General features: G+C 50.2%; 1 protein-coding gene across 7 annotated transcripts in view; it reads right to left on the reverse strand.

Moving 5' to 3' along the window:
* COL6A3 (collagen type VI alpha 3 chain) overlaps positions 1-27406 on the reverse strand; it is a 90138-nt gene that overhangs the window by 27016 nt on the left and 35716 nt on the right. For all 7 annotated transcript variants that reach the window (XM_061122544.1, XM_061122543.1, XM_061122546.1 and 4 more), the window contains 21 exons: positions 25671-26279; positions 22552-23157; positions 20426-21040; positions 17543-18142; positions 16579-16916; positions 15447-15525; positions 13641-13786; positions 12231-12323; positions 11669-11722; positions 10611-10682; positions 9819-9845; positions 9684-9728; positions 9510-9563; positions 9024-9086; positions 8321-8386; positions 7853-7906; positions 5529-5564; positions 4866-4928; positions 4082-4144; positions 2745-2807; positions 1801-1863 (listed from right to left, as the gene is read on the reverse strand). In XM_061122544.1, the coding sequence (XP_060978527.1) occupies positions 1801-1863; positions 2745-2807; positions 4082-4144; positions 4866-4928; positions 5529-5564; positions 7853-7906; positions 8321-8386; positions 9024-9086; positions 9510-9563; positions 9684-9728; positions 9819-9845; positions 10611-10682; positions 11669-11722; positions 12231-12323; positions 13641-13786; positions 15447-15525; positions 16579-16916; positions 17543-18142; positions 20426-21040; positions 22552-23157; positions 25671-26279 (3809 nt within the window). The remainder of the gene's footprint in view (positions 1-1800; positions 1864-2744; positions 2808-4081; positions 4145-4865; positions 4929-5528; positions 5565-7852; positions 7907-8320; positions 8387-9023; positions 9087-9509; positions 9564-9683; positions 9729-9818; positions 9846-10610; positions 10683-11668; positions 11723-12230; positions 12324-13640; positions 13787-15446; positions 15526-16578; positions 16917-17542; positions 18143-20425; positions 21041-22551; positions 23158-25670; positions 26280-27406) is intronic.

The raw sequence follows: 27406 nt of genomic DNA on the forward strand, positions 1-27406 counted from the left end.
AAGGTACAGTTGAGGGAAAAGTTCCTACACCCACCCATCCTTCAGTGCAAACTAGACAGTGTCTATAGGTGGGTGAGCTTCATGGACTACAATGTATAAAACTGCTACGAGCTATTGGTAGCGATGCTGTTTGGATGTAGAATCAGAGTCATGGAGCCAGGGAATCTTAGAGTTGACAGGACTCTTGAAGGTCACCTTGACCTATGGATCTATGAGTCTTTGTTGTTGTTGGTTTAGTTGCTAAGTCATGTCCGACTCTTTTTCAACCCCATGGATTGTAGCCCACCAAGCTTCTCTGTCCATGGGATTTCCCAGGAAAGAATACCATTTCCTTCTCAGGGGATCTTCCCAACCCAGGGGTTGAACTCCCATCTCCTGTGTTGGCAAGCAAATTCTTTACCACTGAGCCACCAGGGAAGCCCCATGAGTTTTGATTCTATTTAAAAGAAGGAACATGGGACTCAATCTACACCTTCCTGAGTCTTCTTTGCTCAGCCCCTGCTCCCCTCTCCTGGGTGCCCTTTCACTTCCTTCCAGGTCTCGCCTCTAGATTTCCTTTCTTCCCAAAACCCATTTCCCTGTACTCGGAGATGTGTCCCTATCACTCTCTCTTGGGCGGCTCTCCGAACTGGACACTGTTCATTATTCCAAAAGAATTAGAAGAATGTACATGAAATATACAATAATATCTCTAAAACACATGCAGAACATTCTCCTTAGTTAATTTACAGTTTTAAATAACTAAAGAGTTGTTGCCCCAAATTAATAGAAACAGAATCAGGAAGAGATTTTTTTTCAATGATTTGAGTAGTTTTTAAAGTTTGATTTTATTTTTCCCCTCTGCTTCTGGGACTAAGTAATAGCAATGGATTTCTAAACTGCCATTCACTATAGAGAAATTACAAACACAAGAAAAATATTTTCAAGCTTTGGGATCATGGGTCAGATCAACCTGGCCCGTGTATGTAATATTTAGGTGTCATAACTCATCTTAGGAAACTCCCCAATGTGCTGGAGATTTTTTTTTTTTTTCTAGATAGAAACATATGTTACAACATTATTGTAAGTGAGCAGTTAGAGGATTTTTAAATATTTTTAAAATGAATTCTCAAAGTAAGAATTTCCATTCTGGGATATCTCATTCCTTCCCTGGTGGTTCAAACGGTAATGAACCTGGCTGCCAATGCAGAAGACCCGAGTTCGATCCCTGGGTTAGGAAGATCCCCCAGAGAAGGAAATGGCAACCCACCCCAGTCTTCTTGCCTGGATAATTCTATGGCAAGAGGAGCCTGGCAGGCTACAGTCCATGGGGTCGCAAAGAATCGGACAGGAGTGAGCAACTAACACTTTCACTTTCATATCTCATTCAAAACAAACTGTTTCAGTCTGAACTGAGATCTTATCAAAGCTCACTCCATTTTAAACCAAGGACATTTATTTCTTTACAGAAAAGCTCCATCTAGTCGGACTTGAAAAGCATTTGCAAGACCAGAAATGAAGGTGGTTCGAGGGTCAAGACACCACCACATTCATTCCTCAGGAAAAAACCCTAGAAAAACTGCCTTTATTCACTACCCCTCCAATGAAATAAGAAGCATTTCGAAACTCATAAACACCAAGCTTCACTATTTTCAATCACATCCGCAGTAACGTAAGAAGCAGCTATCAGGCTGTCTCTGCATGGAACCAACCCAAGCAGCAATGACAAAGCCCAGCCCAGCCCAAGGCCCAACTCCCTGCTCCCCAAGCATCTCAGCAGAGTCCACAGAAGCCCGGGCCCCGTGCACGTGGCGACCTTACCGTCTCCCCGCGAGGACCCCGGTTCCCGATGCTCCCCTTAGGTCCTGGATTTCCGGGTTCACCCTAGACATGAGAAACAGGGCTGAGACGCCAGGGTCTGGGACGACTCAAACTCTGGTTTCAGGCCCTGTGCTTGCTCTGGGTGATGTCACTGGTAGGTTGCCACAGCTGCTAGCTTCACCTTTTAGATTTTGAGGTTAGTGAGTAGTTTACATTGCAGGGCTCACGCGTGAACTCCTGGAAGAGAATCCAGGCAGGCTTATATGCTTGCTCTTTCCATCATCACAGCAAGGGGACAGGCTGCCGGGGAGGAGGGGAGGAGAGAGATGCAAGCTCAGGAAAGAGGGCGGCGTGGAGTCAGCAGTGAAACCTCGAGGCCCCACCCAGGGCAGAGAGGCAAGGCTGAGTCGCCCGAACTCACTGCTCTCCCTGAGAAATGCTGCCTCTGGGATAAAGGACAGCAGTTCTTCCCGGGGCTTGCGGACCGTCAGCCTGCATCCAGAAAGGTGCTGTTACCCAAGGCCGCCAGGCTCTGGGGCCCTTGGACCAGCTGCCTATGGCCAGTGGGGTTGCTGGCCCATCTGGAGAACACTTGGAGCATCCGGAGGCAGTCCTTGGGGCTGCCAATGTGTCCTGGGCTCCCTGAACCATTCTCACAAGTCCGGACTCGGAAAGATGCGCCAGGCCAGTAGTGGCTGGTGTCCTAGGTACGCGAATACACACCAATCCACTGCGCACCCTCGAGGTGGGGACGGTGATCCCGCCGGCCCAGCCGCTGTCAGCAGGGGAGGCCGGGCGGAAGAGGCTAGAGGGGAGGAGAAGGATGTGCACACCAAGCAGCCGGACAGACTGACAGACAAGGGAGCCGGGACGGGGTGTCTGGGGTCGGGGTGGCGGGGAGACCCTGGCCTCCAGAAACACGCGTTGCCCTTGTCCAAACAAACCTTTCTTCCCAGGGGCCCGGTTCTGCCACGTTCTCCAGGAGCACCTGCAGTTCCCCCGCTTCCCTGGAGCAGGAGGAGGGGAGAGAGGCAGTGAGACACCCACCCCTCCAAAGCCAAAGGGTCCGATCCCATCTCCTGCAGCCCCCACCCTGCCCCTGCGCGGAGGTCAGAACCTGCAGCCCTCTTCCACTTCCAGCCCTGGAGGCCCCCGTGCAAATGCGCATGGAGACGGCTTGTGCCAAACTAAACTATGAGCATGACCTCTTTTTACACATGTGTACACATCCCAGGAATTAACGTTCACCTGCTGAGTTACCGACTAGGGACAAACAGGCAGATGTATATGGCATTCCCTCCTCTCACTTTCCACACCTCCCCATAAGCACCTGATTTTCCAGGTGTGGAAACCTGTACACACTCAAACATCGAGTGAGAGAAGAGACCAACAAAGGGACACAGCTCTAAAAATGCAGGGCAGCCCACAGGGCCCAGAAATGACCCCACCAGGCCCAGCAAATCCAGATGGTGATGGCTGTTTGTATGCTGTTTGAAGAGTTTCACCTCACCTCTGCACCATCAAAAAAGTCTTGACTAATCAGAGCTTAAATACATGTTAGGAAAAAAACACATAAGCTTTAAAAATAGGTATCTATCAGATTTCAAACTGAGGAAAGACTTCCCAAAAAAACAGCGGGTCTCACGAAGTTCTGGCTGCCCCCTGTAAAACACTTCTGGGCGTTTACCTAGCCTCGGGTCAGTGCTTCACCGGTTTATTAGTCATGACTATTTTCTGTAACAAAGAGTAGGATGGCTCCCTCAGGATCACAGCAGACCCTACGGGCACCAAAGTGTGGAGTGCGAGGCACCCGGGCCCTTCCCGGCTACACCAACCTGCTTCTGCTCATCATCGCTAACAGCTGAGACAGATGCTGACGTCTGCAGTGGTGGCGAGTTTAAGGACCTCCTTCCACGTCACACTTAAGGGTGGGGGAATTTCCCTACACAGAGTATCGAACCACAGAAACAATTTCCAGCAGTATGGTGTAATCTGAGCATCTTAGTAGATTCATCTGACTTCCTGCAGATCCACCCTAAGACTTCTGCAGTGAAGTCCATCCTTCCTTTGCTCACCACCCACCCGGCCTATGTCCACTGGGACTTAGCCCAAGGAGCACCAAGAGAAACCGTCTCTAACTTCCTCAGGGCGGACGAGCCAGCTACTGTGAGAACTGATGTCTGTGTTGTGAAAGTGTCGGGCTGAGGGGTCTGTCTACTGTCCCCATCCACGAAACATGGGCTATCCATGTTTAGCGAAAGAGGGATCAAAACGGACTTACCCGAGGTCCGGGAATGCCCTGTTCACCAATCAGGCCTGGAGGACCGGTGGGACCAGGCGGACCCTGAGAAAGTAAGATGCCCAGGTAAGTGCTGTGTGGAGGTGACCCGCCACGACCACCACAGGGTCCACACAAAGGGAGGTTGCTCTGCACGGGAAGGAACGGCGCCCTGGCACATCCCACAGCGTGGATAAACCTCAAAAACGTGACGTTAAGTGAAGGAAGCCAGATACAAAAGGCCACCTGGTAAATGCTTCCATGCGAATAAAAGGTTCAGAAGATGCCAGTCCACCAAGACAGAAAGGGAATTGGTGGCTGCCAGGAGCTGGGGGGAGCGGCATGACTGCTTAATGGGCACAGTGTCTCCTTGAGGGACAATAATCATGTTTTGAAACCTGATAGAGACGCTGCTTGGGCAACGCTGGGAATGCTCTCAAAATGGTCCTTCAAAAGATTAAATTTTTTGTTCAATTTTGTAGAACTGTCACCTCAATTAAAAAAAAAAATTTATGGTAAGACGTGGCTCAGTGGTAAAGAATCCGCCTGCCAATGCAGGAGATGCAAGAGACGCAGGTTTGATCTCTGGGTTGGGAAGATCCCCCGGAGGAGGAAATGGCAATCCACTCCAGCGTTCTTGCCTGGAGAATCCCACGGACAGAGGAGCCTGGCGGGCCACAGTCCACGGGGTCGCTAAGAGTCGGACACGACTTAACTACTAAACAGTAACAACGGCAAGCCACCTGGGGACGTGTCACAGAACACGCGGGCACGCCGGGGCACTGACCTGCGCGCCTCTGGCCCCCTGCTCTCCCACAGGGCCCTGCTGCCCGGGGCCGCCCTGGTTGCCCTGTGAGAGGAGAGAAGAGAAAGGGAGAGGTCAGCCACCGGTGCTCCGGTCACATCTGGAGGAGGGCGCAGGGAACCGTCCCAGCTGTTCGGGGGGTCAGAAGTGACACCGCAGCTCCAGGGAGAGGCACTGGACACACGGAGCCAGTTCTCACTTGGCACCCTTAGAATCGACTGTCCCTCTCATCTCACCTTTTCCTCAAGAAGACTTCCTGACATGAAGCTATTTCAGCCCACACCTGTCTCGCAGAGACAGCTGACAGGCAGAGCCACCGAGGCCAGTAAGCGGGTTCCCCAGCAGGAGACGCCGAGGACGCAGCCTCCTGCCTCTTTCCCGTTCCCTTCTCCCCCACCCCCCGTTCCCACGGCCACTTTCATTTTGATATTCATTCTCACTGGGTCATCATGATTTTCCCAAGCCTTTGCAGAAAAGGCTAAATTCAAGGAGGTGGTAGGAAAGCTGCTCTTGGAGCCACAAGCCTTGATGGCAGAAGAGAGAGTCCGTCTTAATTTTGGGGTGGGACTGGGGGGCCAGCCCCTGGGAGCCTGAGCTGAGTTATGCGGTGACGACGTCAAGGAGGTGATGACGGAGAGGCTTTACCTTAGCTCCTGCTGGTCCCCTTCGGCCAAAGCCGCCCTGGGGAGAAACCACACCAACTGTGAAGGGGAGGCAGGGAGGCTGGGCACCTTCACCACACCCGCTGGGGGCCAGACACTGTGCCTACCGGCCCGCAGGAGACTCTCACAAAGTGACACCTCCCCTCCGCCGCCCCACCCTCCCCGAGGGAAAGCTGTGCTCCCACGCTGCCCTTGTCAATCATCTAAATGGAAGATTTGAGAAGGACTTCAGACCTGCCAAGCAAAACAAGGAGTCCTCGGGCTACGTGGCCCCAGCCACTTTCAAGAAAACAGGAATGCCGACCTGACTATTTTTCTTGAATTTTCCTAACTGGAGGGAGAGGTAAGACGGCAATTATAATGGAAGGAAGCCCCAGACTCTCCACACTGCCCCGGCCAACTATAACACACACTCGGTTAAGTAAAGTGTCCGGAGTGCATGTGCATCACCTTAAAAGCCCGGCTGTCTCGGTTTGGGCTCAAGACTTGGCAGCATCTTCCCTGATGCTCCAGAAGCGAACCTTAGTTTAAATAAATGTGGGCGCGCTTGCGAGTACTCCAGTAAGTCCCACCTCGTGATTCCTTCCTCTTTGGTGGAAAGGTTTGGGGTGGGCACCCTTCCTGGATACCTCTTTGAGAGGTTAGGAGGTGGAATTCCGGAGCCTGTCATCAGCCAGCCTGTGACGGGCACGGCCCGTCTGCTTCCTCAACCCAAGAACCACGTCCACTGCCCCCCGTGGACCAGCCCAGTGATCTGGGGCCACCGCTCTGCCGTGACTCACTGCAATGGCAGCTTCTCTAGTGAAGACCTGGGCCTCCTTCTAGGGATGAAGAGTGGACGGGTTGGGACAGGTGCAGCCAGGCCACGCCTCCACAGGGTAGCAATCTGCTCGCTCCTCACAGAGTCATCCCTGAGTATGACCAGAGGTCACCTGTGCTCGGGCCACATGGGACGGGGGGCAGCCCAGGGGAGGACATCTTTCATCTCAGCATGAGCCTCACTTGGGAGCTCCTAACAGAAGTCCCAACTTGACGGCACTGAACTCAAACCCCGAGTTTCTACCCATGCTTAGAATTACAACTGAATTCTACTTGTTTCATCATGGAAACAAGTCTGGGCTCTGTTCACAAAGCCGGACAGCACAACAGTGGAATGTTTCCTCACTGCTTTCCACTGTGCAGATCAACAGTATTACTCAAAAATTATACTCGAGACTTTTAAGAGAGCAGCTTTCAAAATTTAAGTTTTCTTCTGAATGTTAAAAGTAAGGTGATGCCCATAGCGTGTGATCTGCTTACAGGTAAGAGTCGTTTCTTTTAAAAGCCCCCGTCAGCGCGAATCCTGTCGTTTCTTTTTAAAGTCCCCGTCAGCACACACCGTCGGGTGATCCAGCTGCGGATCCCACAGCGTGACTACCCCAGGGACACGGCTGAGGGGATCCCGGTCTCAACCCTCCCCACCACCGAACCCAGTGAGATGCTGAGCAAACACCTGTCTCGGGCACCCACCAGCACCCTAAACTGACCAAGGATTCACAAGCTTCTGGACCATCTTCTCCCAGCTAGGGGGTCCAAGCTCCATGGACCCCCCTGGGCCCTGGAAGCATTCAAATGGCTTCCCAGTGATCATCCATCCCCTTTGACCTCAGCAATTCTTCAACAAGACAAAGACGAGGCAGTGAGCAGTCTGCAAGAGGCATTTCTGAAATGTCTTGGAAAAGCAACTGCGAGAAGCATTTCACTGGAAAACTGGCTCTGGTTTCACTGCTTGACTTAACAGCAGCGGAAGAACAACAAACAATTATCAAACAAAATAAATATGCTCCCCGTCTGCCTCCCTGCCCCTAATCCCCTCACTCTTTCTGTATTTCTGTTTGGATTTTTTAATTATTCAGTGGGATAAAGCCTGGCTGAATATTCGAAAGCAGCAAAGATACTACTTTTTAAAGTGTCTGTTTGGTCTGTTTTGGAGAACATATGGCAACCCACTCCAGTGGGAGAGTCTCTCTTGCCTGGAGAATCCCATGGACAGGAGGGCCTGGCAGGCTACAGTCCACGGGGTCCCAAAAAGACAGACAGGACTGAGTGACTTTACACTTTAACCTGTTTTGGGAGCAGGAGGGAAGCAGACTGGGAGTGGGTCAAGAGAAAATTATAATGACAAAGGGTACGTAGAAGTAGCAACAGGTGGTTTCCAAAATCCCTTAATTCCCCCAATAAAAAGTTGCTCAGTAGCCCCGAGTAGGAAGTCTGGCAGAGTTAGGTAAATACTGCAAAGCCCCCCTCTAAGCCCCAAGAGACACTCACACTTCTCCCGGGTTCTCCAGGCCCTCCAGGCACCCCGTCTCTCCCAGGGAGACCCTGGCGTGGGAAAGAAAACTGATGTAAGATTCTCTGCAAAGAAGAAAGTGTAACTCAAATTCTGCCCAAGTCGCCGGGGGACGGGGATGCATACAGAGCGGGCTGGTCGCCCACACCGGGGTGCCTCAGACACAGGTGCCCTCTGCCCCCCACGAGGCTTTGGCTTGACTTTCTGGAAACATCTAGGAGGCACCAACTCTGCCAAGAAGAAGCCCCTCTTGGGAGAGGCCATTTGGGTTCCCCTCGGAGACCCCCTCTCAAGCTGGCTTCTGGCTTCTGCTCCCGACCTCAACCCTGTGCACCCACAGCCTCAAGGCCCCTGTCCACGGCCCCCAGGGCTGGCGATGACCCAGTGCGAGGCCAGCCCCCCAGGCCCACAGCGCAGGGAGGGTCTAAGTGTGCAGAGCACTGTACCATGGGGCCGATGTCTCCGGTTTCTCCTTTGGCTCCTCTCTGCTGGCTGTCCTGTCCTGAATTGCCCTGAAAGGAGCACAGGTGGGCAATAAGTCACATGTGCACTCTATATGCACATATAGAAAGCCACTGCTGCAGGGGGCCAGAGACCAGGAAAATAGCAGCAACGTCTGCAACCCAGGCACTTCAGCCGCATCCTGTTTCAGTAATGCCCACCCCACCCAACAGAGCTTGTGGGGTCAGCAATCGCTCTGAGCCCCAAACGGGGTGGGGGGTGATGGCTCTCCCTTCCTGTTCTTTCTCCCGGGGAGGACGGTAGCCAGGCTCACACATGCCTCGTCCTGTCAGGACCCCAAGAGGCTGGCCCAGTAGTGGTCACTTGCTGACTGGTTTTATAGCCCCATAAAACAGGAAAGCTATAAACTCTCCTCTTTCTCCAACCCAAACTTGAAGAGTCCCGAGACCACACTTTAGGGAAGCTTCTTTGGTCTTAATAGGAGAGGCTTTGCAAAGAATTATCTTGCAGTCAGAGAGCAGAGACATCTCCAGCCACCCCAAAATTCTAAGAAAAGGACAAACCATGTATTTCGCCAGCATACTTTAAAGCAATTTCAACAGTGAAATCCTTACTTTCAACCCACTTCTCCCCACACCCCCTTTCCCCAGACTCAAATATCAGTGATGAAGAGTTAGTTCCCCTTACCGGGTCGCCTCTGATCCCGACATCACCTCTCTCGCCTTTATCTCCTTTGGGTCCTTTGTCACCCTAAATAAAAACCACAAGCAGAGCCTGAGAATTAGTCTCACATTTTCATCTCACTCTCAAAATGGCATTCTTCCCATCACAAATCTTAAACTGAACAGTGTTCCAGCATTTACCATTTACTCATTTGCCATGAAGGGAAAACTACCTCCAAGCATTTCAGGTAACCCACAGGTACTTATGGGGACCCACACTGTACCAGGCGCTGGGGATTTATTTCAACAAAACACACTCAGGTCTCGCCCCATAGGACATACTTTCCAAACAAGAAAAGACAACATAAGCATGTCATGACTGACAGGGGACCTAGGAGATGCCAAGAACACACCCCAAGAGGAGGTCAAGGAAGGCTGCCCAGAGGAAGCGGTCTTATGCACAAGTAAAAGAAATCATCGCCGGACAGCCACACTACAGACATATGCTTACCCTCCTTCCTGGACTCCCTTTCTCTCCAGAAGTACCGGGCAGTCCTTTGTCACCCTGCCAAAGACAACAATAAAATGTCACTCCTGGCGCAATGTCTACCGTAGACTGATGGATTAGTCACCGGGATCTTCCGGCCCAAGCGCAGTTTGGACTTAAGAGTGGAAACTCGCTTACATCTTCACCATCAAGACCGTCCAGTCCAATCTCTCCTAATTCACCCTGTCAAGAGACAAGATGCATGAGTGAGTGCAAAATCTGGCAGAATACTGGGAAAGTTTTAAATATACAAAGAAAACCAGGCTGAAGTACCTTCTCTCCCGGGAATCCACGAGAGCCCTGGAAAGGAAGGGAAGAAGGAATATGAGCTCCTTCCTGGAGGCTGGAGAGGGTAGGCCAGAGTAGGCTAAGGGCTGCCCCCTCCACGTCCCCAGCATGAAGGGCGGGGTCTAAAATTTCAGTGTTAGAGATTCATCTGTTTGGATAACTTTCTCTCCATCACAAGGGGACCATAATGCTAACCTGCCTGGACCTGAGCACGTGGGTGTTGTTGGCCCCCTTGGGAGCAGGGGGCTGCAGGCCAGGGGCAGGGGCTCCAAGAGGCCCCTTCGTAGCACCAAGTGTGGGGGCTGGTCCCTTGACATTGGCTCCCAAACTCCAGCAGATGGAGGAGGAGATTCATCCGCCCTTGATTCAAGTATTTCACACTCAGGAACTTCCAGCGCGAGAGTCCTCTCCCAATCTCCACCCCCCATTTCCCTCACCCCCGCCCCCCAGGTCCGGGGCTCTAAAGACTGGGCACTGGTCCTCTCTCTGCCCAGCCCAGGGTCTCTCTGTGCTGGTCAATGCCTGCTGGTCGCTTCACACTGCCACAGACAACTTGTCTCTCCAACCGCAGGCTCCCTTCCCAACTCTGCCTGTGCTCCTGAGCCCGCCAGGCCCGGGGCCCCCTCCATGAGAGGCCACTGGCTGCCCAGTGCTAAGCAGAGAAGCCAGGCGGGCATCCCCCTCACCCAGGAGGCGCTGGGAGGAGCTGTCTCCCTTCTGCACACGTGCAGGGCTGCAGGGGTCCCCTCCCCACACTGAGGGGCACCCACACTCTACCTTGACTCCTCTCTGCCCAGGGCAGCCCTGGAAACCTTGAGTGCCGTTCACGCCAGGAGGACCGCGCTCACCCTGCGGGGAGACAGAAAGGGGTTCTGCAGGTTGGAACTTCTCGGCGTGTGCGTCCACTGAGCGGGCATCCCCGAGGAGGGCCTGCACTAGCGGGGCTGACGGGTGATGTGCAGGCGGGCCTCCAGCCTCCCTGCACTGGGCCTGGAACCGGCAGGTCCCTGCCCCGGAGGGAGACGGACGGGGCAGTCAGCAGCACAGGGCAGCTCCTGGTGGGTAGAGGACAAGCAGGCCTGGGTACTGGGTCTGGTGAGGACTGGGCCCCGTGGAGGACCCTCAGGCTGGCTGCTCCTCAGTGTGGTCCCTGGTTTCAGCTCTCCAGTGAGGTCCAGGCCCAGTGCTGACACCTGGCTCTTCTGATGGGACCTTTGTGGCTTCCAGTCCTTCCAGACCTTTGTTCTTCCTGGAAGGACCTTCCAGTCCTCCCACTGGGGCTCTCTATCCCCACCAGGAGCTCTCTATCTCCATCTGAAGGCTGGGCCTTGTCGGTTCTCAAAACCTCTCAAGTCACTTCTGGGTCAGGTTCTCTGCTTCCCAAAGGCCCTGCTGAAGATTCCACCCACCCCCACTGGAAGCCTTGGCTCCTGAAAACCCAATCACCCTTGGGGAGACTCCTCTCAAAAGGTGTCACCCCTAAAATCCTGCCTAGGTTTCCCCTGCACCCCACTCCAGACCCCTCTCCTCTCGGCTGGGTATCTGAATTTGGTAGATGCTGGGTTTGGCATTCCCGGTGGCCCTCTGATTCCGAAGCCACTCCGTCCCTCTTCTGAGATGGAACAAGTGAAGACTTGCACTTCATACCCACATGCATCAGACCAGTTCCCATAGCACAGAACTCTGAGTCGAGTTGTTAAGACAGATAGGAATTCATGATTTTCCCAGTGGAAAAGATTGGAAATGAAACAGATGAGGAACTCCACAATTCAGTTCCAACATGTAAGGAACAAGGAGGGCATAAAGACTTAAGGAATAAAGCAACGTTGACTTACAGGTCCACCTTCGTCACCAGGATAACCTCGGTAGCCATCTTCTCCAGGAATACCCTAGAACAAAGCCATCGGTTCCTGGGTTAAGAGCCATGGTTTTCGTTGTTTCCTACTTAAGCATCTCCCTGATCCTCCTTCACACAGTAGAGCCATGTGTTAGGTGTCCCTTGAACGTGACAGCTTTCCACACATTATTTCAGTGCAATTATTCCATCAGGATCTTTAAGGCTCTTGATCTACCGAGAAATACTGTGTGTTTCCTGTAACTTAGAAGCAAATGCAAAGAAATGTTGCTGACCATCGTAGTGAGGCTGCCAGTCAACGATGCCACTGGTCTCAACATGGTTTTATAAATTAAAGAAACAGTGTAGAACTGAACCCGATGGAAAGGGAAGCAGGAGCAGACACGGGGAAGGGTCTGCCCCTCAGGATCCCTGTCCTACCACACAGCTATCCCTACTCCTTCCTCTCCATCTCCCCACCATGACAGTGGAGAAATCTCTCAGCCAGAGCAGCGCCAGCTCTGAAGCTAGTCTCAGGTGAAAAAGAGGGTAAAGCCACCTACCTTTGGCCCGATGCTGCCTATGGGCCCTCGGTCCCCTCTTTGTCCAGAGCATTTGCAAGGGATCCCACAGCAGGCTTTCTCGGCGATGTTGTCCTACCGAGACAAAAGGCAAAGTTCACCCCTCAGTAAATGCCTAGGAAAAAAGCAGAAGTCTGAGGAATGTGGCATTCACAGCAGATGACATCACTCCCCGTGGCATTTCCTCGGAGACTCAGCCATCAGCAGGCTACGGGATGTCACACACTGAGTCTGAAGAGCCACCAAAGATAATACATCCTATTCATAAAGTCACCTAAGGCTGGGCGTTACTTCTAAAGTTTCCAGTATAGATATTCAAGCTTCAGTTGCTAAGTATAACATAGATATTTTTAAGCTGCAAAAAGCAAAGCCTAACAAACCCTTGTAGACAGCCGGGATGGAAGGGGGTTTTAGAGCAGACCATGTGTCTTTCCCCAAGCCCTGGGCAGAGTCACAGAACATGGTACTGCCTAGAGAGAAGGCCTGGGAGTGGCCATGTGGTGGGATCCCTGCCTGAGCCACGAGCACCCCACCTCTGGTCACCAAGGCCTCCAACATCCATCAGACACCCTGGACATCATGTGGGAAAGCCCATCCCAGGCCCTGGCCTCATGTGGGAAAGCAGACACCCAAGAAACATTTCCACCTGCTGAACTCATGAGGGTCAATGCATTTGCTTGCAGTGAATTTCCTAGAATTTTCATGTGCTCCCAAGTCCCAAATTTGTCTACTAACCTCCTTCCACTCAAAAAAAAAAAAACAAACCCCTAACCCCAGTCCTAAGAAGAAGGCAGGAGGGAAAGTGGGCAGACTCAGTGAATTCTGCAGTTCACTGCTGCCTCCGCCAAGAGTTGAACACTCTGGCCCACACCCCCAAAGTCCCCAGCTTCACCCCTAACCCAGGAGTTAAACCCACCAGCTGAGAGGCTGAACTCAGGGGAATTAGGAAGCCTCGTGGTCTGTCCTCATTTGCAGCAAAGGAAACTAGAAGAGAAGGCAATAGAAGCCCCTCTCCACCCAGAGACGATCTTTCTTTTCCTGCCTACTCTTGTTTTCCCTGTTTTCTACTTGGAGAGGGTCGACCTCAATGTTATGTCTTCTCAGCCATCTTATAAAGAGAAAAACGTCTCGTTAAAGGAATAGAGGACACGCTAAGGTGACAGCTGCCTGGACACCCGTTTCCCAGGAGGCCACCTTTCCAGTCCTCAAAGAGCTCCCTTTGCAGGACTCATGTGATGGCAACAAAGCAGGTCCCTAGTGAATCAGATGAATCAAACTGCCCACCCAGGAGTCTCTCCTCCATTTGCCTGGTGATAACGGACTGTATTATCCTGAGATGCCACAATTTGCGGCATCTACACCAGCGTGTATACAGATACACGAAACACTCACAAGCTGCTCGGCTAGTTCGTAGTCTAGGTCCAGCAGGTTCAGCCTCAGGGGCCGGTTGTAAGTGAATCCTCGCCCAAACTCAAGATGCATCAGCTGCTCCAAGTTGGCGACGCGTTCAAGGCCCACCAAGATCAGAGCTCGGACACCTGTGGGGACAGAGCCACTTAAGACTGTTCACCTGGGCACTCAAGGAACACGACGCTCCCTCCCACCTCTATTGGTTAAAGAAAACTTCAGTATAAAAATCTGGCTTTGTAGTGAGGTGGATGAACCTAGAGCCTGTTATACAGAGGGAAATAAGTCACAAAGAGTAAGACAGATATCATATATTAACACACATGTAGGGGATCTAGAAAAATGGCCCTGATGAACCTATTTGCAGAGAAGGAATGGAGACACACAGACATCGAGAATGGACTTACAAACACAGCAAGGGATGGAGAGGGTGTGACGCAGGAGAAGGTGTGAGAGAGTAGCATGGATACACACCCACTATCACGTGTAAAATAGATATTATTAACTAGTGGGAGGCCGCTGCATAACGCAGGGAGTCCCACCTGGGGCTCTGCGATGACCTAGGGGGGTGGATCAGGACGGAAAGGGAGGTCCAAGAGGGAGGGGATATATATATATAACTATGACTGATGTGCTATTGTACAGCAGAATCCTATTCAACACTGTAAAACAATTATCCTCCAATTAAAAATAATAAATAAATAAAAGTTGACCCTTCACTGAAACGCATGTAATCACACTATTAGCTGTTCTGCAGAGTTGAAATACTAGAACTCTGGACTCTTCTGAGCAATTGTTTCCAAGATGTCAAAAAGTACACTGATGAATGTAACTATAGGAAATGACACTGTCATTTACGACATACATAAATTCTCAGGTTCCAGTCCTACCTAACACGGATGTGCTGTGGGAAGAACTGAAATCCCACCCCTCCAAAATCAGATGACAAGAGCTTCTTCTCCATTACTCTGGAGAAGCAAGCTAATAAACCGAACATTCCTGAGCTAAGTCATGCTTCCATAAATTCTTCTTAGACCTCTGATGTTGGCACTTACTTTTTCAATCATCAGTGCTATCAAATTCCAAAGCAAATGATCAAATGGTACATCTGGTAACAGGTACCACTACAAACCAGTCACCTTAAATTTGGGAAGTATGCTTCCATCATTTCATGTTAACTTTGCTTAACAGGGCTTCCCTGGTGGCTCAGATGGGAAAGTGTCTGTCTGCAGTGCAGGAGACCCCGGTTCGATCCCTGGGTTGGAAAGATTCCCTAGAGAAGGAAATGGCAGCCCACCCCAGTACTCTTGCCTGGAAAATCCCACAGACAGAGGAGCCTGGTAGGCTACCGTCCATGGGGTCGCAAAGAGTCAGACACGACTGAGTGACTTCACTTTTCACTTTTGCTTAACATTATAGTATGTTTGAGCTGTGATAACTGCAAACCAAAAACACAGTAGATACTTTGGCTAGAAAAGTAATGCCTAATTTATATGATACAGCCAAATGAATCAAAACTTCATGTTCTTTTGCAAAAGCACCAAGCTTTCTAGATGTTGTACCATATGAATGAGCCTAGGACACCATGGGGTCTGTGTCAGGACTTGGTCTATGTAAGTGAGGGGTACTTGCTGGCTCATCCCATGGCTCCAGGCAGGTTAAAGAGGACCCAGATGCTGGACAGAGGTGTCCCCCAGGACAAGCCACTGCCCCAGAGGATCTGTTAGCGAACTCATTTCTCTCCAGCCTGGCAGTGCATCTGCCTCCCATTTAGAAAGCCCCAGAACCCACCTTCTTGTCGGAGTTCCTCTGATGCTCTTTGTAAATCAGCCAGATCCCCATCCACTCCATCCGTAAGATGAATGACCACCTGAAGATAAAAAGATGTGTGAAAACCCAGCTGAAATTAAAAAGAAACATCACAGACCCTTACAAGGAAGATTAGCCAGTTCAAATCCTTCACCTCATAGTGGAGGAAATTGGGGGCCAAGGTTGAAAAACAATTATCCCCTATTCATAAATCCTTGATACTGTGCAATAAAAGGGGTATAAAATAAATGGTTATGTTCCAGGGCTTGATTTATTAAAAAGCACATGCAACGATGGAAATAAAAATTTTATCTCCTCTTATTTAGGGGATGTCGCTTCACACATGCATGTGGGGGGAGGGGTATGCATGCGTGTCATGGGCTGGACTGTGTCCCTCTGAAATTCACAGTTTGAAGTCCTAACCCTCAGTGCTTAGGAGTGTGACTGTATTTGGCAACAGGGCTTTTAAAGAGGCAACGAATGAGGTCATCAGAGTGGGCTCTCATCCAACGTGACCGGTGTCCTTCTAAGAAGAGACGATGGGACACAGACACGGAGAGGGGAAACCACACGGAGACAGAAGAGACAATGCCATCCCCAAGCCCAGTTGAGAGACTGCCCCAAAAACAACCCTGCCTCCCCTCTGATCCCAGACCTCCAGCCTCCAGGACTGCGACAGAGCAAATTTCTGTTGTTTAAGCCACCCCGCCCGCAGAACTCTGTTATGGCGGCCCTGGAGAACTGATGTGTGTGTGTGTACAAACATAGAAGAAGAGATAAAATTACATACAACTGGAGAACATAACGTATTTAAAGGACAGGACTATGATTAAACGTGCATTAGTCACAAATTCAACTCATTCAAGCTTAATTACTGATTTCAAAGTTGTTTTTTTTTAGAGCTTTAGTAAAACAGATATTTCCTTTCAGCTCAGTTGATGATAAAGGACTCTTAGACACAGGCACCACCAACCCCACCAAACATGAAGAACATCCACAGAAGAACAGCTTGGCGGGGTGGGTGGGGGGGTGGTTTCGGGGTGGCAGGGTTTGACTCTTGCCCAGGAAAACCCAGAGATGACGCAGAAAGTAAAAGCAAGGCGGTCACCCTGACCTTCACGTTGTCCATTGAGGCCTGCCGGAACTTGTTCTGGTAGAGCTTCAGCGTGTCCGCGGTGAGTACATAGGGGTGCTGGGCACGCATGTTCTGGAACTTCTCAAACAGCTCCGGCTGGTACTCAGCAAAGTCAAAGGCCTCGACGGGGCCCGAGGGCGTGAGGGCCACCACGGACACCCGCACCGTGGGCAGCTGGCTGCCGCTGCAGCTGATCTTTTGCATCTGACTGATTCTCCTCAGGATGGCGTCCACCTTGGACTCGAGGCCCTTCTGAGCCACAAAGACATTCTGATCTCCTGAACCATCGAAGCCCAGAATCACATCCAAGTTACAGGCTATAAAAGGGAGAAGCAGGCCATGAGCTCAAAGTCAAGATGCTGAGACACTTTCAACATATAGGCACAGCCTGGGACGTGGACCAAAAACATGCTCACTCAAGGGCAAGATGAGATCTTCTGGGTATGAGCGCTGAGAAGCAATTGGATCTGCCTCTCTCACGGGAAAATGCATGCTGACTCTTACGAACCAAAACTGTTGGCATTTTAGTATGTTGGCTTTGGGGGCTTAATCAGCTCTAGCACAGAATACAGCCAGTGCCTAGATGCATCCCAAGTATCTGCTTTAGATTAAACACACTTGGGAATTCAAACACTCTGATCTCTAATAATCTAAGGAACCTACAAATTGAAATATATATCAGTCAGTCTGAATTATTTAGGGGATTAGAGAGGAGGGGTAAATCTGGTAAGAGCAAGAAAAGACAGACGTCCACTCCTATCTGGGAAACACATCCTATCACAGAGGCGGGGGACAACCAGAACCCAACCACGTGGATGTAAGTCAGTCCCAGAAGCAGCACGTGCTGCAGGAGACCCAAGGCCAGCGCTGGGCATCTGGGCAACCAGACAACTTGCCAGCATTGAGAAGACAGGATTGAACATATGCACCTAAAGGACATTACCTTTGGAAACGTCAGTCACGCCTGGACACAAGGTCTCATGCATCGCGTCGTGCAGAGTTTCCAAAACCTGCTCGCTCAGTTCCGACAGCTCCTGGACGTTCCCCACCCGGAAGGCCGTGGCGCTATTGGACGCTATCTTCCCAACCTCCTCCGAGTCGATGTTCCTTACGCCCACCGCGAACACCTTGACGCCTCTCTGCGTGAGTGCCATGCTCGCCTCCTGAGCGTCCTCCGCTGACTTGCCCCCCGTGATCACAAAGGCGATCTGCGGGACCCTCTGGTCCAGGCGGCTGCCCGCCTCAGGCACGAAGTGGTTCAGCCGCAAGTGCTCCAGGCCCACCCTGGTGTTCGCGTGCCTCCCCCCTTTGTAGACCACCTTGTTTATGGCGTCGATAATCTGCTGCTTGGTGGGGAAGTCCTTCAAGAAGAACTCGTCAGTGGGGTCAGAGTTGTACTGGACCAGCCCCACCTGGATGGAGTCGCCCCCTTCATAAACTGTGTCCACAATTTCTGACACAAAACGGAGCACTTCCTGGAAACTGTCTCTCCGGAAATTGATGGAACCGTCCAGCAGGAACACGATATCGGCTTTCTTCTTCTCTAAAGATGATGACAGTGAGAAAAGGGGAAATTCAATTTCCATACCCAGAACAAAATCACCAAGCAGAAAATGATTAAAATAAGGCCTTCCTGTCATTCATTCACAGTGAACACCTTGGCTCTAGTCCATGACTCTGTAGTTACCAGATTCACAGCCCTCAAACCATCATGCCCAAAACCAAAAGATAAATGATAAATCACCTAAATGAAAGGAAAGAAGTGAGAACTCAGCAGATCCCCAGTTACTCCAGGCAAAATGGGGTTATGCCATGGATTCATCAGTCCATGGTATCAGGGGTTTTAGGAAATGCCACTGAACTCTCTCTTCCTGGTCAAAAGCAAATGATAGTGTCTGGCAGGAGTGGGGACGTGTCCTAGAAGCAAGGTGAGGTGAGGGAAGGCTGGAGAAAGACTGGAAAATAGGAAGCAGACTGCTTGCACCTTTGGAGGACTGCTGGACAGTATGCCAAATGCTTTGTTGGAGAGAACTTCCCAATTCTAACCAAGTCGTTGAGAATTGAGTTGAGAGAAGGGAGATCCAGGGCAGTGTGGGATATTCCACCACCAGCACAGAAGGAGGATATGAAAGAGCTAAGTGGAATGCGATGCCTCATGGAAAAGCAACCTTAATCATTGGCTCCAGATGTCTGCATGGCCATCACCTGCGGAGGAGCTGAGAAAGACATGGGTTGGTGGAGGAACTCAACTTGTTCTTGGCAGCACCCAAGGTCAGATCCAGGAGCATGAGGTCAAAACTATAGGTGGACAGCTCTCAATTCCCCCAGGGAGGTGCTTTCAGTCCAAGGAAGGAGGGTTGCCTCTGTCCCACCTAGGACAGAGGCTGCCTTTCAATCATGTTTGGAGGGGCATGGACTGAACAACTTCAATGGTATCATTTTATTCTGAGAGTCAACGAGTCTGTGGCTAACCCTCGATGCACTATTACAGAACATCTCAATAAGGCTATAGTTAGTCTCATGGAAACTCATGGAAGAAGCAATGACCTTTTGCTTTCTGAAATGGTTCCTTCTATTTCTCCTACAATTTCAACTGAATTCTTCCTTTTTTTTTTTTAATTATTCTTCTTGTATTTAATTTATAGGGACTTCCCAAGTGGCTCAGGGGTAAAGAATAAACTTGCCAATGCAGGAGACTTGGGTTTGATCCCTGGGTGGGGATCCCCAGGAGAAGAAAATGGCAACAAACCCCAGTATTCCTGGGAAATCCCATGGACAGAGGATCCTGGAGGGCTACAGTCCATGGAGTCACAAAGACTCAAGCATGACTTAGCAACTTAAAAAACATTTACTTTCTAGTAGTATCACAGCCACAAATCTGAAAGAAGAAAATCATTAAAATGAATGCTGATTGCTTTTTTCCAATTAAAAAATAGTTGGTGTTCCCTCAGAATGGCCATCATCAAAAAATCTACGAACAATAAATGCTAGAGAAGGTGTGGAGAAAAAGGAACCCTCTTGCATGGTTGGTGGGAATGTAAGTTAATGCACCCACTAAGGAGAAGAGTATGGAGATTCCGTACAAAACTAGGAATAAAACTATCATACGACCCAGTAATCCCACTATTGGGCATATACCCTGAGAAAACCATAATTGAAAAGGACACATGTAACCCCAATGTTCATCACAGCACTATTTACAATAGCTAGGACATGGAAGCAACCTAGATGTTCACTGACAGATGAATGGATAGAGAAGCTGTGGTATGTATATACAATGGAATATTATGCAGCCATAAAAAGGAACACACTTGAGCCAGTTCTAATGAGATGGATGAACTTACAGCCTATTACACAGAGTGAAGTAAGCCAGAAAGTGAAAAATAAATATTGTATACTAATGCATATATGTGGAATCTAGAAAGATGCTACCATGAACCTGTTTGCAGGGCAGCAATGGAGACAGACACAGAGAACAGACTTGTGCGCATGGGGCAGAGAGGGGGAAGAAGAGGATGGGACCAATGGAGAGAGCAGCACGGAAACATATACATTACCACGTGTAAAAGGGACAGCCAGTGGGAGTTTGCCGTATGAGTCAGGGGGCTCAAATCCGTGCTCTGTGACACCCGAGGGGCGTGAAGGGGTGGGAGGTGGGAGGTGGCAGGGAGGCTCAAGGAGGAGGGGCCGCATGCACACCTGCGGCTGATTCATGTTGATGTGTGGCAAAAACCAACACAACATTATAAAGCAACTATCCTTCAATTAAAACTAAATAAAAATAAAATAATAACCACTCTGTAGTCCCAGGGCCCACAGCACATACCTGGCCTTGAGGGAGAGGGCGTGTCCACTCCCGGAGGTGCAGGGGTGACCCCGGAGGACCCAAAGGAATTCACGATCCTTTCTTCTATGTTGGGGAGATCTCTGAACTCCCGCACCGTGAAGACGAGCCTGGGGTCGCTGGTGATGGTCTGCAGTTCTGTTCTGTCAATGTTTCGGTCTCCAACCCCTAAGCTCGCAATTCCTGCAGACTTTATCACCTGGGAATACCTGGAAATATCATCCTGGGATTTTCCACCCAGAAACAGAACCAGGTGTTGGGGCACCCCATCTTCTATCCGGCTCCCGGCAGATTTGACAAAGTAATTCCTTGCCACGAATTCCAGAGCCTTGCCAGTGTTGAGAGGAGACCCCCCTTTGAACCTCAGGCGACGTATGGCGTCCAGCACGCTGGCCTGGGATTTATAGGTCTTTAGTTGAAATTCTGGGAAGACGTCGTTGCTGAACTGCAGGACCCCAATTCTCACTTTGTTGGGACCGACGTTGAGTCTCCGCACAATCCTGATAACAAAGTCCCGGATGTGCGCGATGCCATCTGGCTGCACGCCATCAGAACTGTCGATGAGGAAGACGATGTCCGCAGCATCGCTCTCCACGGCTGCGGGTGAGGAGGAAAAGGAAAACTCAGGAGAAGGAAAAGGAAAACTCAGGAAAAGGAAAACAGGACTGGCATCTGGTTTCATTTCTGCATTTAGCATTCCATTGCACCATCATGCTAATTAACGTGAAAACTACCAGCCAATGTGCATGTGTTTATCTCTCAGGGTTTCTAATCAGTCATTACAAATTGGGCCTTTTGCATCAAAACAATGTCTGCTTCTCGAAATATTGTTAGTTCTCCAAAACTTCCCCTTTCTGAGTTTAATGGTGGCTTTGCAGTCTGGGTTACAACTTCTTTCAAAATCAACAGCGCTTATAAACAAATCCTGGGTGACCATAATCTATGAATCATGACCTGTTACTACTAGCAGAGACTGAGATCACCCAGACCAACATCTCTTCTTATTACTCAAGAACAGAGAGACAGCTGAGGACAAAGGCCACCACTTAGCTAGTGACAGCCAGGAGAATCCCAACTCTCCCCCAGTATTTCTTTTTCCTCACATATCTCTAGCATTTATACAAAGTTTTCATTTTCGCTATTATTCCCCTATCTCCTTTGCATGAATCAGTTTTTTCACTGATTAGTCAAAAGTCCTAGGGAAGATAAGAGACCCTGGTGGCTCAAATAGTAAAGAAGACCCAAGGAAACCTAGGTTTGATCCCTGGGTTTGGAAGAACCCCTGAAGAAGGAAATGGCAACCCACTCTAGTATTCTTGCCTGGAGAATCCCATGGACAGAGGAGCCTGGCAGGCTACAGTCCATGGGGTCACATGACTGAGCCACTACTAACACTTTCACTTTTCAGGAAAGATAAACCATACCTTCCTATTAATTAGATTTCTAGGTACTTCCTGGATGCCATTTATTAAAGAGCTCACAAATCCAACCTTTTGCCTCATAAAACACTGGCCACTTCCAGTGGAAAAACAGCACAGTAAAAGCTGAGCAAGTGGTGGAACGGAACCATTTTTTGTTGAAAACAGAAAAGCTGGCCCAGCACACACAGCCAGCCTTTGGATTCTCCAGTGGAACACAAAAGATTTCACAGAACATCCACATCAGGGAAAGCCATGCTCTTTTCGTGTCTGAACCCTGACAGAAAGAAGACAAAAGTAACCAAATGCCCCCTCATCTTGGATGACAGGTGTGACCACTGTTTCTTTACCAATTACAGCTTTAGCCATAAGAGTTAGTGAAATGCCCAGTCAAAGAATTACTCCCCCTTCTCAACAACATCCAATCCAGGACAAAGTCCCATTTCCTCAAGCCTTCCACAAAACCATCTATGGCAAATTCAAATCCTGCCGTCCACCCTTCCTGATGCCCTGTGGTTCACCTTCTTACCTGCAACAAGCCATAGTCCCAACTGGTTCCATCACAGGTGTCTGCTATCTTAGCTTTACTTGTGAGCACCATGGCCTTTGAGCCCATTTATATATATATATATATATTTTTTTTTTTTGAGAAGATACAACGAAAGAACAATCGCAAACACCCAGTCTCACCTGGAGGCGGGTAGCGCGTGCTGGCCAGGAGCTGCTGTATCTGCTCGGCAGTCAGGGTGGTGATGGGCGTCAGCAGTTTCTGCTCCAGGCTGGGGAGCTCTCGGAAGGTGTTCACTGAGAACACGTACTCTGGGCTCAGCGAGATCTTCACCAGCTCGTCCTGGTCCACGTTCCTGGCGATCGTGAGTGGCGCCACGCCAAACTGCTTGAGCTCTACGGCCGAGTCGTCCACCTCATCGTCGGACTTCCCGGAGGAAATGAGGACCAGGAACTGAGGGACACCCTCCTCAATCCGGCTCCCCAGGGGCCTCTTGAAGATGTTCCTTGCCACGTACTCCAGGGCACCCCTGACGTTGATCTGCCTCCCGCCTTTGGGCCGCAGCCGCCGCACTGCATTCTGCACCTCGTCCTTGCTGGAGTGGACGTTCAGCAGGAACTCCACCCTGGGGTCATCGCTGAACTGGATGACCGCCACCCGGGTCGTGTCGAAGCCCACATCCAGGTAGTCGACCAGCCTCTCGATGAGCGTTCGGATGTACTGGAACTCGGGGCCAGCACTCTGGGACCCATCGATGAGAAAGACCACGTCTCTCTTGCCGCTGACCACTGTGAACCAAATGTTATCTTAGGGCTTCAACTCCACTGGCACCAGACCCTTCGTGTTGATGAACCGCCTCCCAGTTTGTCACAGAATTGCCACCTGGCAGGCGAGGCATCCTAATTCAGACTCTTTAAGTTAAAATAACCAGTCCCAGGAGAAGATCCTGTGATGACAAGTCAGAGAGAAGAGGAACAACCAGCAAAGGATAAGGAAGAATGACTCTGCAGGAGGAAGAACCTAGACTCGCAGGAGCCGAATCCAGATGGAGGGAGCATGGCATTTCAGGAGGGAGGGGTCACAACTGTGACAGATGACACTCACGGGTCAAGCGGGACATCGCCCAACACTGACCGCTAGGATTTGCCAGATGGAGGGACTTTGCCCAGCGCACTTTCTGTGGAGCGGGGAGAGTGAACAACAGGTTAGGGTGAATTCAGAGAGAACTATAGGCAGTGAAGATGATGCTTATACAGGAGACCGGGATGAGATGATTTGAGAGAATAGCATTGAAACATGTATATTACCATATGTGAAATAGATGACCAATCCAAGTTCGATGCATGAAACAGGGCCCTCAAAGCCGGTGCACTGGGACAACCCAGAGGGATGGGATGGCGAGGGGGGTGGGGGGGGGTTCAGAAGGGGGACACATGTACACACGTGGCTGATTCATGTCGATGTGTGGCAAAAACCACCACAATACTGTATAGTAATTAGCCCCCAATTAAAAGAAGTAAATTAGTTTTTAATTTAAAAAAAGAAAGGAGGCCGGGACCCTCCTGGAGGGGAGAGCAGGGCATCCAGGGAGCTTTTGCGAGAGAAGGAAATGCACTGCGTACACATCATGAAAGGATCCATCCTGTGCATCGGAGAATCAATGATGCAGGAGATGGGAGAGTTGCAGGAGGCGTTCTTGAACAGGAAGGAGGCACACTGTCAGGGGAAGCAGAGATGTTCTTCTTTGATTTTACTTATACTTTCTCAGTGAAATGGAAATCAAGATCATCAGCTCAGAGTAAAATGAAGAGGGAGAGATGTAGATGAAGCAGGGTGAGGAAAAGGTAGAAAATAGTCATCTTGAAGAGAGGGAAAGCAAATGGACCAGGAGTCACACTGCTGTAGAAACATGTGCTTGTGTTTAAAGAAGCTGCCACACACGATACCAGCATTTCCAAAGTGTCTTTCTGGGAGCGCCAGGGCTTCAAATGAACCAGAAAAAAGGTGGTGGGTGGAGTGGGGAATAAAGTTCGAGGTTTGGATTGACATATACGCAACACTATATTTAAAAAGATAACCAACAAGGACCTACTGTATAGTACACGAAACTCTACTCAATAGGCTGTGATAACCTAAATGGAAAAGGATTTTAAGAAAGAATAGATATATAACTGAACCACTCTTCAGTACATCTGAAATGAACACAACATTGTAAATCAATGATATTCCAACATAAAATAAAAATTAAAGAGAGAGAGAGAGAGAGAGAGAGATTCCTGCAGCCAAACAAGTTTTGGAAATGTGCTCCCCTATTGTATGGCGGACACACAGAACGCATCAACTAGGGAACGGCCAAGAAAACCCTCACTGCATTTATCCCCCAGTTTCCCCAAATTTATTGGACAGTGAGCCCTGTAGAACATTCCAAGGAAGGCTCACAGGGGAGTGCTCTGTTCTGCGTGGACACCAGCGAGGGGACGTTGCCCCCCTCTCTCACCCGCCCTAATGGTTTCCTGTATCGACTTTTCTCTCACTTGCTTTCACGCTCCCCTCCCCGCCGCCGACCCCAGCCTCCCCATCCCTGGATGCAGGAGCTGTTCTGTAGGATGTGAACCACTCGGGCAACAGTGAGCGTGCCTGTTCTCCACTGTGCCCTCCCCACCGAAGGGCCCAGCGAGGGTGGGTCCTCCATGGGCATTCTTGGAAGGGTGGGCCCATCTGAGCCCCCTTTCTTCTGCATCAAGCCTGGGGAAGCAGAACAGGAAGTAGAATAAGCCAAGATCACGAGAGCCAGGCAGCCTTCCTGTCAGTTCAGACACTCGTTTCTCTGCGCTGAGCAAATTCAAATGCCATCTTCACACTTGGGCTCTGAGAATACTAACATTTCAGAGGCGGTGCCCAAGCTTGACAGAGGCACCTGGGACGAACACCCTCTCTGACCACCGGAGGCTGCCAGCTGAACCCACAAGGGTAACGTGGACCCAGAATCCAGAGGGAGTTTATCAACTAGATGGACCCTCTCTTCAGTTATCAACATAGAAGGCTTCAAGCAGAGTTAGGGATCTGAACTGTAAACCAAGACCACTTCTCTTTTCAGACTTAAATTTGGCTAAAAACACGACTCTCAGCCTCTCCCCAAGTCGTTTTTGGCCACCGAGGCCACACGGCTCCTAGTTCTTCACGTAACCCTAGTTTTCACACCCCATGGCCGAGAAAACAAAACTGAGAAGCCTTTGTAACCCACAGTCCCAGCAGCCCCAGATATTTTAACGAAGGAAGTGCCCCAGAATTGGCTCCTTACCCGGGGTCGTCATGGGGACGACAGACGCCTGCAGCTTGCTCAGCTCCTCGCGGCTAAGCTGGGTCACCCTCTCTGAGATGACCTGTTGGATGGTCCCCAGTTGCCGGAAGGTGGGGATGGCCACGGCGAAGTCCGGGATGAAGGAGATGGTCTGCATCTCAGTGATGTCGGCGTTCCCAATGCCGATGCCGATGGGCACGGCCCCTCCCCTCCTCAGGACCACGGAGGGGCCCCTCACGTCGTCCCCAGACCTGTCGGCCGTGAGGACGATCAGGAGCTGGGGGACACCTTCCGCTATGCGGCTCCCGGCAGAGCCCACCAGGATGTTCCTCAGGACAAACTCCAGGGCGGCCCCTGTGTTGGGGGTTGGCCCACCCAGCAGGGTCAGTCCACGGATGGCTCCGACCACGCTCTGCTGGTCCATGTAGGAATTCAGGTAGAACTCGGGCCTGGTCCGGTCGCTGTACTGCACCACGGCCACGCGGACCCGGTCTGGTCCCACGTCCAGGCTCTCCACCACTCTCTGGACGAACTCCTTCAGCAGTGGGAAGCCGCTCCTGACACCCTCGGAGCCGTCAATCAGGAACACCACATCCTTTTCAACTGAAACTACAAGGAAGACCGCCTCTGTGACTTAAGGCAGGAAAGGGACAATTTCATACCAACCGTGGTGTGCTGAGTAACGGCCCCCAGAGATATCCAACTCTGAATCCCTGGCATTTGTATGGAAGAAGATGTTCAGGGGTGGTTAAATTAAGGATCAGGGGCATGGAGATGTGTACTGGATTATACAGGTAGATCTACTCTAATCAATCATATGTCCTCTAAAAGGCAGAGAAGAGGATTAGGGTCAGAGAGAGAAGATGTAAGGAAGGAAGCAGAGGTCAGAGACAAGAGAGGATGCTACTCTGCTGGCTCTGCAGATGGAGGGGAAGAGGCCGTGGGTCATAGAAGGCAGGTAGCCTCTAGGCCCCAGAAAAAGGGTTATCAGCCAGGACCTCCAGGAGGAAGGCTGACCTCTTGATTTTAGCCCAGTAAAACAGGTTTTGGATTTCTGACCTCTACAACTTAAGATAGTAAAATCATTCTGTTTAAAGGCATTGAATTTGTCATTTAAGTCAAATTTGGTGGTTTAAATTCTAAAAGAAATCAACTCAATAAACATTGGAAAGACTGATGCTGAAGTTGAAGCTCCAATACTTTGGCCACCTGATGCGAAGAGCCAACTCATTAGAAAAGACCCTGATGCTGGGAAAGATTGAGGGCAGGAGGAGAAGGGGATGACAGAGAATGAGATGGTTGGATGGCATCACCTACTCGATGAACATGAGTTTGAGTAAGCTCCAGGAGATGATGACGGACAGGGAAGCCTAGAGTGCTGCAGTTCACGGGGTCCAAAGAGTCAGACATGACTGAGTGAGTGAACAACAACAAAAATCGCCATACTTTTTTAAAGCAGCAATAGGAAATTATTAATAATAAAAATAACAAAAATTATTTTAGAATTTTGGGATGTTTGAACAGTATCGTTAACATTCAAAGCCGTACTCAAGAAGACATGTTGAGGGTGGGAGAGAGACATGGGTTGGCGGAGTCTGCATAACCATCACACTTTATAGATGAGAGGTTTCAAACGAGTTGCTGCAAGTCACAGCAGGTCAATGGGGGGAAATGTAACCCAGATGTCCAGTTAACAACCCAAAACCAATAGTAAATGTGTCCAATTGTCAATGAAA

Source organism: Dama dama, chromosome 20, assembly GCF_033118175.1.
Source record: "Dama dama isolate Ldn47 chromosome 20, ASM3311817v1, whole genome shotgun sequence".
Lineage (NCBI taxonomy): Eukaryota > Metazoa > Chordata > Mammalia > Artiodactyla > Cervidae > Dama > Dama dama.